Genomic DNA, 13,993 nt, shown 5'->3' with positions numbered 1-13,993 from the left:
ATCCACCACACTTGAATGTGGGGCTGCCCCTTCCACCACCGCTGCCTCTCTTCCTGTCTCTGCTACTCCACCCTCCTACCCCTCTGGATGAGTGTGCCTTCTTTAAATCTTTGGTAGTGAAACTTCCATACAGCTTGATTTTCTGACGGTTCTGGTTGTTACTTGTTTTGAGAAGTAGTTGTAACTCTCTCTGTGGTTGCTCAAAGAGGCAAAGCATGCTAACTATGCCTCCATCTTGACTGGAAGTCTCCTTTGTTCTTTTTAATTATATATTAAATGAGATTATTTTAATTCTAGAGTGTTCTAATTTTTTGTTATTTTACAGGTGATAAAATTTATGGAGCATCATAAAGCAATCTTAACTATTTTTAAATTTCAAAGGCAGTTAGTAACAGAAAGTATAAAATATGGACTACAAACTAAGTAATTGCTATGATATGTCAAAGACAATGATGCCTTTTTCATGGTGTACACGTCTCAAAATAGAAGAAAATATTGCACTCTTTAAAAAGTTCTGTTACCATAAACAAACAAAATCCATCTATTGATAAGTCATGTCAGTTGATATTTGGGACTATGATTAATTACTTGCCAATTTTTCAGTAAATAAAATAATTTGTATAAAATGAGTTTTTAAAGTCTGTTACAGTAAAATTGTTTACATATGAATTTTTTATTATAAATAATTGCCTCTAAAAAGTTTGAAATATTCAGTTTTCAAAAATACTTGATATATTAAAAATGTAATATAAACTAATATAAGTTCAAATTTTGTGATTTGGTAAAGCTTTGGAGCGGAGGTGTCCAACCCATGGGCTGCATGCAGCCCAGGATGGCTATGAATGCAGCCCAGCACAAAACTGTAAATTTACTTAAAACCTTTTTTTTGCTCACCAGTTTAAATTTGTGTTTGTATATTTCATTATGGCCCAAGACAGCCCTTCTTCCAGTGTGGCCCAGAGATGCCAAAAGGTTGGACACCCCTGCTTTGGAAAGTCATCAATACTTATATAATTATATAATGACATCAATGAGGCTAAGTAAATAATAAGGCTTTTCTTAAGATATATTCTTTTTTAATTATAAATGTATTCTGTAGCTAATTAAGGCATTATTTTGATATTTAGAGAGATAATCAATTTTATGTTATCTGAAATTTGTCGAAGTCAGTTATTAAATGCTGGTCTGTCCAAAAGAATCCAGTCTGTGTTTTAGTTCTGGAAGTTTTTACCCAGTGATTTTAATGGTTCATAAACCACTGACACATTTAGAAATGTTATAATTGCTAGGTAGAATACATTACATTTATTTTATTTGTAGTCTAAAATACCATTTGATTTGTAAGTGGTATAAAACTGATGGTATAAGGAGAATATGAGGAAAAAATTGACATAGCTGGCTGTGTTCCAATGTCAAGTTAATATTGAATTTGTAAGAGGTGTGGTATCACTTAGCCCAAGCAGGATACATGGATAGAATGTCCAATAATTAAAAAATTAAACTACTAAGGCAGTTCTTCACAGAAGGAATTTTTAAAATTTATCTGTAGTATTCATTAATTGTTTGGGTTATCGAGGGCAATTAAAAAGAACGCATATATGAATACTTTACTTTTTACACAGAATCTTTAATTCATATTAAATGCAAGCAACAGTGTCTCTAGAAAAACAGTGTATGAGGTGATGCACATAATGGGCGGATGAGAATCTCTTCAGAAGAAGACAGCCCAGGTCGGGCAGGGTCTGGAAACCAAGTCCTGTGAAGAACTGAGGGAAAGGTGTGTGTGGACCTGGGAAGGAGTGACCCACCGGATATACATTCAAAAAGAAATATTCAAAGAGTAGTCCCATGGTATTCCGTGCTTCTCTGGTGGGCAGAACTAGTCCCATAAGTGTGGCATAAAATAAATTAGATTCACATTTAACATAACAAAGAACAGTGAGGCTTTGAAATTCAGAAAAAGTTTCACAGAGACATGACTGTCGTCTCACTGAAAGCATAGGGCAGGCCCCGGGGAGCATCTGTATGGATCGCTGGAGGAGCAAGTTCCCTTCCTGACAATGGCAGGTTGGACCAGGCACTCTAAACGATGTTTTCCAAATGTGTGGCAAGATTTTGGACTTTGTTCAATAATCTGTTTAACTTGGTTTTAAGTTTTTAGACCTGCGACTTTTCTCATCTCTATTTTTTTATTGAGGTATAATTGACATATGACATTATCTTATTTTCATGTGTACATCACAATGATTTCATATTTGTACATGTTGCAAAATGATCACAGTAAGTCCAACTTCTTTTCTTAAAATTATGATAAATTATTCACATGGAAACGTTTGATGTACATGTTTCTTGCTCAGTTCTCTCCAAACATGGATTTATGTCTGTTATGAAAAGGAAATATAATAGCTTCAGGTTAAATCATAATGCTAAGATGCTAAGCAGTTATTATTACTGCTTATACAATTCAGTGTTGGTGTCTTGGTTTGGGGGGCACACCCACACACACACAAATTTTCTTTTATGTAGATGACAATTCAGATAAAAATACATATACTTTGGCAAAATACCCACATATCTTCCAGGAATTGCTGGAGAGATGAAATGTAAAAACGGACTGGACTACTTGGAGGCTTTGCAACTTCAGAAACAGTGATGGGATCCATGAATAATGGGGGAAAGTCTTTTGATTCATTAGAGTTAGTTCTAAATATTATCAGACTATATAACATCAGGTAATCTTCTAATCAGAATTTTCTATTTTTGCAGTACTAGTTCATCAAAAATCAAACCTCCATGAATCAGTGTTGAGGGACAGTGAAAAACAGGCCTGCGAAGGCACTGGGCATCGTCGTTTCGTGTCTTTAGTGCTGCCTTACCAGGTTGTTACTCCTCAGCTGTCTTGGTGTAATTAGAGTTGAAGTAGTTACTCTGATCTGCGGAAGTCCTACCATGGCAGGATTTGTTTACTCAGAACAGATTTCATTTCCGATAGTATATGTAAACTTTACCACAAAGTCAGAATATAATTCACAGTTTGAACAGAAACATCAAGTGTTTAAATCTCAACAGTCAGGAAAATAAACATTAGGTTGCTTCTGAATACAAACCGCTCGTTGCGGTAAAGCAGGATATAATGTCTGACCTGGGTTAGAAGTGACAGAGTGGCCCCGGCCCTCACGCTCAGTCGGCTGGAACGTCGTCCTGCGCAGTTTGATTCTGGTCAGGGCGCTCGGGAGGCAGCCAGTCGGTGTTTCTCTCTCATGTCAATGTTTCTCTCCCTTCTCTCTCTCTCTTTTAAAGGCAATGAGGAAAAACAATGTCCTCGGGTAAGGATAACATAATAAAGTGAAGAAATCATTTTTTTTACGTGAAGCCTTGACCAAACTCACTTAGTCAAGTTCCAGATTACCATATCATAACACAAATGAAACTCCACTGACACAACTTACTTGTTGAAGATTTGGGTGCAAATGTAACCACAGTCGGGGGACTGGATGCCCCTGGCTTCGCTCAGGGAGGGAGGGGTGAAGAGAGGAAGAGGCACATCACGGATCAGGCCCCGTTTTCACTTCTCTGTTGATGGCCACGCCCACTTTGCCAAAGAGTGTTCCTTCCATGGAGATACACTTCTAATTCATAATGCTGGACAGTGGGAGGGAAAAAGAGGGGCCCACTTTTAAAAAACCCATTATTATAAAGTTACTTAATGATTTTAATTAGATATGGAATGACTACAGTTTCTGCTCTGAAGATACTCTTTTACAAAGTGTTGAATTGCCCATTTATCTTTGACAAGTGATCAAGAAAGATAAATGCATCTTCTGACTTTACAAATAAGAATGTGTGAATAAAAGTTATGTACCATGATCTAACCCATACTTCTGATTTAAAATATAACTAAGTTCTCTCAATAAACTGTTAACTTTTAATTTTAAACATATCATTCTTACTGTACTGTTCTTTCTCTTTCCTTTTTATTTTCACATTATTTCTATAAATTCTCAAAAACAAAAACCCTGAGTCTTGGAACCAACTTACATTGGCTTTCAGAGGTTAGTTTATAACTTTTAAAACACCTTGTTAAAATGTAAAAACCCAGAAGTTCCAAACAAAATAACAATTTTATAGTATATATCTAATTTATTTTTTTTTTAAATATTCTGGGGACTTCTAGCCAAGATGGAGGCATAGGTAGACATACTGTGCCTCCACGCACAGCCAAGATAGGGACAACAACAATTCAGAAATAGAATAACAATCAGAACTGACAGAAAATTGAACTGTATGGAAGTCGGACAACCTAGAAGTTAAAATAGACCTGTTCATCCAGACCGGTAGGAGGGGCGGAGTCGGGCAGCCAGGCCCGGGTCTCGCTCGGAGAGCAGAGCAGAGAGCGTGGTGACCGGGTGCATAAGGCATCCGGAGTGAGCAAGACCTCAGTGGGTGGACCCTGAGTGTGCAAGCAGCAGCTGGCAGACCTAAGCCAAGGGGTGGCAAACGGCAGATCCAGCGAGGCGGCGATTGTGAAGCAAGGCACTGTGCACAACCCAGGATCACAGTGCTGGGAAATAGAGCCTTGGGAGACTGATTGAAAACACCTGTGGGGGTTAACGCGCAGGGAGAGACTCCCAGCCTCACAGGAGAGGTTGTTGGAAAGTCCTACAGGGTACACAAGCCCACCCACACGGGAATTGGCACCAGGGGGACCCAGTTTGCTCAGGGGGAGCAGCGGAAGGGACTGAGGTCTGATGGAGAGCGGAGCAAGCGCCATTGTTCCCTCTCGGACCCCACCCCCCACATATGACGTCACAACCCAGCGACTGGGGTGCCCCGCCCTGGTGAACACCTAAGGCTCCGCCCCTCATATGTAATAGGTGCAACCAGACCAAAGGGAGGAAAAAAATGATGGCTCAAACAGAATTGAAAGACCCAGAACCAGTACTTTTAAGCGACCAAGAGATAGCCAACGTATCGGATGCACAGTTCAAAGCACTGGTGATCAGGATGCTCACAGAATTGGTTGATTTTGGTCGCAAATTAGATGAACAAATGCAGGCTACGATAAGAGAAATGAAGGAAAATGCACAGGGAACCCATAGTGATGGGAAGGAAACTGGGACTTAAAACAATAGAGTAGATCAGAAGGAAGAAAGAAACAACCAAACAAAAGAATGGAGAAATAAGAATTCAAAAAAATTGACAAGCTTAGGAACCTCCAGGACATCTTTAAACATTCCAGCATCCAAATTATAGGGGTACCAGAAAGAGAAGAGGACGGGCAACAAGTGGAAAACATTTGAACAAATAATAAAGGAGAACTTCCCCATTCTGGCAAAGGAAATAGACTTCCAGGAAGTCCAGGAAGCTCAGAGAGTCCCAAAGAAGTTGGACCCAAGGAGGAACACACCAAGGCACATCATAATTACATCAGCCAAGGTAAAAATGAAGGAGAGAATCCTAGAAGCAGCAAAAGATAAGGAGACAGTAACCTACAAAGGAGTTCCCATCAGACTGTCAGCTGATTTCTCAAAAGAAACCTTACAAGCAAGAAGGGGCTGGAAAGAAGTATTCCAAGTCATGAAAGGCAAGGACCTACATCCCATATTGCTCTATCCAGCAAAGCTTTCATTTAGAATGGAAGGGCAGATAAAGTGCTTCTCAGATAAGGTCAAGTTAAAGGAGTTCATCATCACCAAGTCCTTATTTTATGAAATGTTAAAGGGACTTATCTAAGAAAAAGAAGATAAAAAACATTGTATAGTAACAGGACAGCAAACTCACAATTATTAACAACCACACCTAAAACAAAAACAAAAGGAAACTAAGCAAACAACTGGAACAGGAACAGAACCACCGAAATGGAGATCACATGGAGGGTTAGCAACAGGGGAGTGGGAGAAGGAGAGAGGGGGAAAAGGTACAGAGAATAAGTAGCATAATGGTAGGTAGAAAATAGGGGGAGGGCAAGAATAGTATGGGTAATGTAGAAGCTAAAGAACTTAAGACACATAGACATGAACTAAAGGGGGGGATGTGGGTAGGAGAAAGGTGTTCAGGATGGAGGGGAATGAAGGGTAATGGGACAACTGTAATAGCATACTCAATAAAATATATTAAAAATATTCTGAATTGTTTTTGTACAAGTAATTGTTATTTTTTTTTTCAAATGAAACTCTCCATAGGCTAGAAGAGGGTTTGTGGTATTGCTTCATTAAAAACCAATGTAAATTTCATTTTATCTGTGCTGGTACTTCCACTGTTTCCAAGTAGTTATCTGGCAGAATCGCGTAACTTCTCTCTCTGATAGTCTTTGTCTTTCTGGAAGTGTACAACCTCCTTTAATTTTTCAAGCTGTCGTTCTTATCTTCTGCATCCCTGCGGTGTGCTCTTGAGCTTCTTCCTGAGTTTTTTGACTTGTTGTTCTGGCTGGTGAATCCTTTTTTCTGGTGCATTGTATCTTCCACTGTACAGTTGTGATCACAGAAAACTGAGAGGTAGCAGGGGTCTGAGGAGGAGGCACCAGTAATCCAATAGCAACATCAGCCTGGGAAATGGGAGGTGTTAAAGGATACGGGGGAAGCTGTTCCTCTGGTTCCAGAAGATCTTCCTGCTTGTCACGTGCTTCGGTACAAAGAAATATTGTGGGTACATCATTCTCTTTCCGAATCTTGTTGCACTCCCTTTCAAAGCAATCTGGAGTACAGTGTTCTGAACAAATACTGCTAAAGTATAGCAGTATTGGGTATAATGTTTTCTCTTCTGACAGCTGCCTCCCATTCTTTTAAAGACTGGGTCGAGTAAGAGGAAACTTGTGGAAAGAAATGGGCTTGTCTTTATACTCCAGTTTCTTTTCAGATCGTATAAATCTGTTGCCTTACCTTGTGGGTTCTTGCTGCTGTAGGCTGAACGGGGCTGCACTGTCCTTCCGGTCTTTAGTCATTTCACCTGTTGCCCCAGCAGGCAGCCAAAGCTGTTGCAGATGTCGGTATTCTTGGCTTTGACACCCTTGCTCCTTCAGTAGCTTTGGCCAACAATTACAGTGATGAGAGCCTCACACAGCAGTGGCTGATGTGCTGTGTCATTGTCTGCATTAGCAGAAGGACCACAACCATTCCCCATCTGCCATCTCCAAGATGGTAGAGGAAGCCACAATAAGTCTAACTTCTGTCACCATACATAGTTACAGAATATGTTTTCTCTTGCAATGAGACTTTTAAAATTTGTTTTAGCAACTTTCAAATATGCAGTACAGCCCTTGCTGGTGTGGCTTAGTTGGTAGAAGTGTTGTCCTGTACACCCTAAGTTGGGGGTTCGATTCCTGGTCAGGGCACATACCTACATCGTAGGTTCATTCCCCATTTGGGGCACATACGAGAGGCAACCTATCTGTTTTTCTCTCTCAGATCGATGTTTCTTTCTATCCCAGCCTTCCTCTCTCTCTCAAATCAATAAACACATAAAAAAATATTTTTAAACATCCAATACATATTATAAACTGTAGTCACCATACTGTATATTATATCCCCATGACTTGCTTTGCAATGGGAATTTTTTACATTTTTGACTCCATGAACATGGGTCATTTAGTTTTTTCATTTAGTTGTCTTCTTTAATTTCTTTCCACAACGTTTTGTAGTTTTCAGTGTATAAGTATTTCTCAGTTCAGTTACTTCCTAAGTATTCTGTTTTATTGGAATTGTTTTCTTAGTTTTCTTTTGTATTATTCTTTGTTAGTATATAGAAACACAATTAGTTTTGCCTGTTGATTTTTTATCCTGAATTCACTTATTATTTCTAAGAGTTTGTCTTTGTGTAATCTTCAAAGTTTTCATGTCATATGCAATTTACTTTTTTGTTTCTAATTTGCATGCCTTTTATATCTTTTTGCTGCATAATTGCTCTGGCTAGGACTTTAAATACTGTGTTGAACAGAAGTGGTGAAGGCATCTTTGTTTTACTCAGGAACTTACAGGGGAAGGTTTCAGCCTTTCCCCATTGATAGTTTCCTTAGGGTGTTACATTTTGTGAAATGCTTTCTTTGCATCAGTTGAGATCATCATGTGTTTCTCTCCTCCTTTCTGTTAATGTGATGTGTTGCATTGTACGTTGCAATTATAGTTATGTTGAATTACGTTGTAATTATCTTTACATTCTAGGGTTAAATCCCAATCGGTTATGGTGTATAATCCTGTCCTGCTGGATTTGATTTGCTAGTGTTTTTTTTTTTTAAAGATTTTATTTATTTTATTATTTTTTAGAGAGGGAAGGGAGGGACGAGAGAGAGAGAGAGAGAGAGAGAGAGAGAGAGAGAGAGAGAGAGAGAGAGACATCAATGTGCGGTTGCTGGGGGTTATGGCCTGCAACCCAGGAATGTACCCTGGCTGGGAATCGAACCTGGGACACTTTGGTTCCCAGCCCGCGCTCAATCCACTGAGCTATGCCAGCCAGGGCGATTTGCTAGTGTTTTGTTGATGGTTTTGCAGAACACTTTACTCCAGATTGCTTTGAAAGGGAGCCCAGCAAGACACAGAAAGAGAATGCTGTACCTACAATATTTCTTTGTACCGAAGCACATGACAATCTGGATAAGGGATGTTGGTCTGTAGTTTTCTTATAGCATCTGTCTGACTTTAGTACCAGGGCAATGCTGTCTCATAAAATGAGTTAGGAAGTATTCCCTCTTCCTCAATTTTATGGGAGAGTTTGAGGAGGGTTGGTGTTAATTCCTCTTTAAATGTTTGATAGAATTCTCCAATGAAGCCATTTAATCCAGGGCATTTTTTCTGGGCAAAATAGTGTAACTCTTAAGAAAGGAAGGGAACTTCCAGTCAAGATGATGGTGTAGGCAGACATGGTTCACCTCTTTGCACAACCACATCAAAATTACAACTAAAATATAGAACAATCATCACTCAGAACCATCAGAAATCTAGTTGAATGGAAGTCTGGCAACTACGGAATTAAAGAAACCACATCCATCCAGGCAGGTAGGAGGGGCACAGATTCGGAACAGGCTGGTCCCGCATCTATGTGTGATGAATAAAAATTCAGGAAAGATATTTCAGGAGCATGGAGTCCAAGCCCCACACCAGGCACATAACCCAGGGTTCTAGTGCCAGGAAGATAAGTCTCTGTAACTTCTGGCTGCAAAATCCAGTGGGGACTGAGTCAGTGTGAGAAACTGCTGAAGCCCCAACAGTTCCTCTTAACTAACACACGGACTCACCTACTCACCTACTCAGACTTACTCCCTCTGAGCTCCAGCACTGAGGTAGCAGCTTGAAAGACACGAGTGGCATGCAGGGAGAAACTGAAGTGTTTGGCGTCAAAGTGAGCAGAGGCCTTTGTCCCTTTTCTAAACTTTCCCCCCACAGAGCCAGCAAGCAGGTGCCATATCTGAGACTCCATCAACCTGGCTAACACTATTTGAACCACCTCGGAGATCCTGAGACTCTGCCCCACCAAACTTAGAGGTGCACCTAAGCTGCTTTTCCATATGAATGGCTGGTTTTGGCTCATGCTTCACATCTTCCTAAATCCTCACAAACAAGCAACAGCTGGCCTCAGTGAGCCCCAGGCCTTGCACTAGCAGGAGCCAGCCTCAATTGACAGTGTGGCTTCTCCTGGGAATCTCCAAGCCCAGCACAAGTAGCAACCATCTCAGATTGCTTTATAGCTCAGGCAGGGTAGCCCTGGGCAAAACTGGTGGGGGGGCGGGGGTTGACCTTGGCCTGTGACACCCAGAAAACCCCAGGGACAGTGCACCCAGTGTACAGCTATAGGCCATGTTGGAGCATCACCACCCTTCTCTGGGTGGCCAGTGGTCACAGCCAGTCCTTGCAGCTGACTGGCCTGGGTAAAACCCTCCTATTGATCTGCCAACAGCAACCAAGGCTCAACTAAAGAGCAGAGTGTACTCAGCCTACACAACCTCGGGTACCCAGCTTGGGTGATAGGGGAGACTATGCCACTGGACCCTACAGGACACCTATGACATTAGGCCATACAACCAAGGAATGGAGTCAAAGCTGCTCTACCTTATATGTAGAAACAAACACAGGGAAGCTGCCAAAATGAGGAGACAAAGAAACATGGCCCAAATAAAATACCAAACCCCAGAAAAAGAGCTAAAGGAAATGGAGATGAGCAACCTATGAGATGCAGAGTTCAAAACATTGGTTATAAGGATGCTCAAGGAACTTAATGAAGATCTCAACACCGTAAAAAAGATCTAGTCAGAAATGAAGGATTCACTAACTGAAATAAAGAACAATTTACAGGGAAACAACAGTAGAGTGGATGAAACCAAGAATCAAATCAGGGGCTTGGAGCTAAGGAAGTAAAAAACAACCAATCAGAAGAACAAGAAGAAAAAAATCCAAAAAATGATAATATAAGCAGCCTCTGGCACAACTTTAAGTGTTCCAACATTCGAGTCTTAGGGGTGCCAGAAGGAGAAGAGAAAGAGCAAAAAATTGGAAATCTATTTGAAAAAATAATGAAAGAAAACTTCCCTAATTTGGGGAAGGAAATAGACATGCAAGTCCAGGAAACACAGAGAGTCCCAAACAGGATGGATACAAAGAGGCCGACTTCAAGACACATCATAATTAAAATGCCAAAGATTAAAGATAAAAAGAGAATCTTTAAAGCAGCAAGAGAAAAGAAGTTAGTTACCTACAAGGGAGTTCTAATAAGACTGTCAGCTGATCTCTCAAAAGAAACTTAGCAGGCTAGAAGGGATTGGCAAGAAATATTGCAAGCCATGAAAAGTAGGGATCTACAGCCAAGATTGCTCTACCCAACAAAGCTATCATATAGAATCAAAGGGCAGATAAAGAGCTTCCCCAACAAGAAAAAACTAGAGTTCATCATCACCAAACTGTTATTATATGAAATATTAAAGGGATTCAAGGAAAAGAAGATCAAAACTACAAACAATAAAATGGCAAAAATCACACAACTATAAATCTATCAACCATTGAATACAAAAAAAAAAAAAAAACAAGCAAACAAGAAGAACAGAGACAGAATCATGGATACGGAGAGCATTTGGATGGTTGCCAGATGGAAGGGGGGAGGGGAGAATAAGCGAAGAGGTGAGGGGATTAAGAAGTACAAATAGGTAGTTACAGAATAATCATAGGGATGTAAAGAACAGTGTAGAATAGCGGTGTCAAACTCATTTTCACCAGGGGCCACATCAGCCTCACGGTTGCCTTCAAAAGATTGAATATAATTTTAGGACTGTATAAATGTAGCTACTCCCTCAACAGTTAAGCAAGAGCTTGGCACTGCTGCCTGGTAGAAACAAGGTGCTGGGCCAGATGAAACAAGGTGGAGGGCTGGATTCAACCCGTGGGCCTTGTATTTGCCACCTGTGGTATGGAAAATGGAATAGTCAAAGAACTTACATGCATGACCCATGGGCATAAATAATGGTGAGGGGATTGCCTGAGGGATGGGAGGTCCTGGAAGGAGGGGGCAAAGGGGGAAACAGGACAACTGTCATTGCATAATCAATAAAATACAATTTTACAAAAAGGTTTTGAGGCCTGGCATCAACACTTACTAAATTTTTTAAAAATGTTGGTAACTTTGTTTCTGGAAATAAGGTATGGAATTTGTTTTTTCTTGTGAAGATGAACCCTCTCCTGGGTCAAATGAGAAGGTTGTATAAGGTGGCCTTCAATTCTCTTTCAGTTAGAAAGTTCTGTGGTTCCAGACTAGTTTTTAAGTTATTGAAAAATTAATGGGCAAAATGTGATCATTTTAAACGATATCTAGAAATATTTTACAGCTTTATATCTTCAAACATTAGTGTCCACAAGTTTTTACCACCCTAGATTTTTTGAAGAATAAGTATTTCTCTACTTCTGCATTTTTATTTTCTTGTACCTCTTCCTAAGCACCCACTCTTTCTTCCATTTTTGGTGAGCAGCCTGCCCCTCAGAATCAGACTTCACTCCTGGGAGAACCGCCGAAAGAAATCCGGCTCAGTAAAAACCCGTACTTGAACTTGGCGAGTGTGTTGCCCAGCGTGTGCTTATCATGTAAGTGAAAAACTCAGGGTTAACACTTTGGAGTTCTAGTGGATACTTTCCTTAATGATTTTTTCTTCAGTTTTTAACTTAATAGAAGCAAATCGTGCCTATTGACCAGTTAAAGCCTAAATGATGACCCCCATCTTTAAATTGAAAGGTCAACTAAAATTAACACTTTAGACATCTTTTATAATACTTTGTTAGTAATATCAATTTATTGAATTATTATTGAGTCATGATTTAAAATAATTGAGCAGAAGAATTATTTGGCTAGATAATCATTATTTACAATACCTATGGAATCATATTTCTAAAAGAGGTTTAAGTGTCTAAGTAACCTAATATATCTGGAGTGTTAGCAGGATACGCTAAAAATACACTAGTTGCTAATTGAGAGAAGCAGAATTCTCATTTACTTTTTTGGAGGGTCTCCTCAGGCCTTCCATTAGTATATACTCATAGTTTTAAGAGAAAATCGCAAATGCAGTATACTCTGTACACGGGGACATCCACTAGAATATTGGTTTTCTAGAGTGAAAAACTAGGTAGAGTGAAAAACTGGGAAGCGCCTTCAGGCTCATCACAGGGGGGTGGTTAAATAAATAGTTCATCATAAAACGGAGTACTCTGCAACCATTTTTATAATTGAGAGCTACATGTACTAATGTGAAATGATCTCCAAAACAAATTAAGTGGAAAAAGCAAATGTGTGTATAAAATGATTTGTTTAAACCTATATATTCTTATGTGTACATATTTGAATGTGTAAATACATAGAGTAAATCTGGGAAAATAAATTCTAAGCTGTTACCTCTGGGAAAAAGAATAGGATTGAATGAAAAGAGATAAGAGGTGAATCTTGTTTTTAATGTGCATTCTCTTTATTTTGTGAAGTATCCTCTTGGATCTAAACATTAATTTGTAATTTTTTTAAAGCCAGAAAAAGATTTAGTGTGCTTTTAGGATACCTACTATATTTTTATCTGGCCTAAAAATTGATAGAGTAGTTATTTCACATTTTTTATGCCTCATTTTGGAGGTTAAACATATTTTTTCAATGTTTGCACCAAAATCATTTACCCATAGGGAAAAATGCTCATTTTCAGTTGTTTTAAATGAACAGGATAATATCATGTACTATGTGTTTTTCCCCTGGAGTTAATACAGACACATCTCTTGGCAAACTAAAATTTGTGTTCTGTTAAAAAATATGCTGAATTAATGAGTTTTGTACTCTGCTTATAATTTATAAACAAGGGACCTAACTAAAATACATGTGTTGGCTTTGCCTTTAGCCCCTGCAAGTAAAACCACTCTGCAGAAGACTGGAATTGCGAGCAACATCCTGGATGCCCTCTCTCAGGGAAACGAACCACAGCACACGCTGGAGAAGTGCATTGCTTACTCGCAGCCTTTTGGTGACTACGCACAGGTGAGTGGGTCTCGGCTTCGTGATGGTGTATAGGAAAATTGGTTCAACTATGTACTGAGTTCACTGAATACCAAATCATGGTTCCTGTAACATCATAGTGAAATTAAAATTGCACTGATCTACACAATATTTCTTGCTTACCACTTGGAATTTTAGGACACATTCGAAAGGATTGGTAGGTATCATTTTACCGTATTTACCTGTTACTGTTTGCACTAGTGGTTGGCGAACTGCTGACCAAATCCAGCCCCCCATCCCCACACTTGTTCAGTTAATGAAATTGTTTTGGAATGTGGCTGAGTCCCTTCCCTTACATTCTGTCTGTGGTGCTGCTGCGCTGCAGCCCCAGAGCTGAGTAGTGACAGTAGAGACTGTATGGCTGCACCATTAAATATTTAGTTTGGCTCTTCACAGAAAACACTCTTCTGACCTCCAACTTATACTAGTTTAGACCTCACCACGAGACCCAAGCAGATGCTTCTGTTCTTTACCACTGCTCACTGATGCAGGCACTACT

At 39.7% G+C, this 13,993-nt stretch overlaps 1 protein-coding gene and 1 pseudogene across 5 annotated transcripts in view; one reads left to right on the top strand and one right to left on the bottom strand.

Annotated features, from left to right (window-relative positions):
• The window catches only part of RAVER2 (ribonucleoprotein, PTB binding 2), an 88,462-nt gene that overhangs the window by 61,690 nt on the left and 12,779 nt on the right, over window positions 1-13,993 (top strand). For 4 of the 5 annotated variants that reach the window (XM_045835343.1, XM_045835341.1, XM_045835342.1 and 1 more), the window contains exons 10-11: window positions 11,942-12,053; window positions 13,340-13,476. In XM_045835343.1, coding sequence (XP_045691299.1) covers window positions 11,942-12,053; window positions 13,340-13,476 — 249 coding nt within the window. Of the gene's footprint in view, window positions 1-3,300; window positions 3,900-11,941; window positions 12,054-13,339; window positions 13,477-13,993 lie in introns of those variants that run through there. The other variant, XM_045835344.1, reaches the window with a different exon arrangement.
• LOC123816392 lies at window positions 6,231-11,420 on the bottom strand (annotated as a pseudogene).

This window comes from Phyllostomus hastatus, unplaced genomic scaffold, assembly GCF_019186645.2.
Source record: "Phyllostomus hastatus isolate PE091 unplaced genomic scaffold, TTU_PhHast_1.1 phas_contig_209, whole genome shotgun sequence".
Taxonomy (NCBI): Eukaryota; Metazoa; Chordata; class Mammalia; order Chiroptera; family Phyllostomidae; genus Phyllostomus; species Phyllostomus hastatus.
This window is presented reverse-complemented; position numbering and strand designations above follow the sequence as displayed.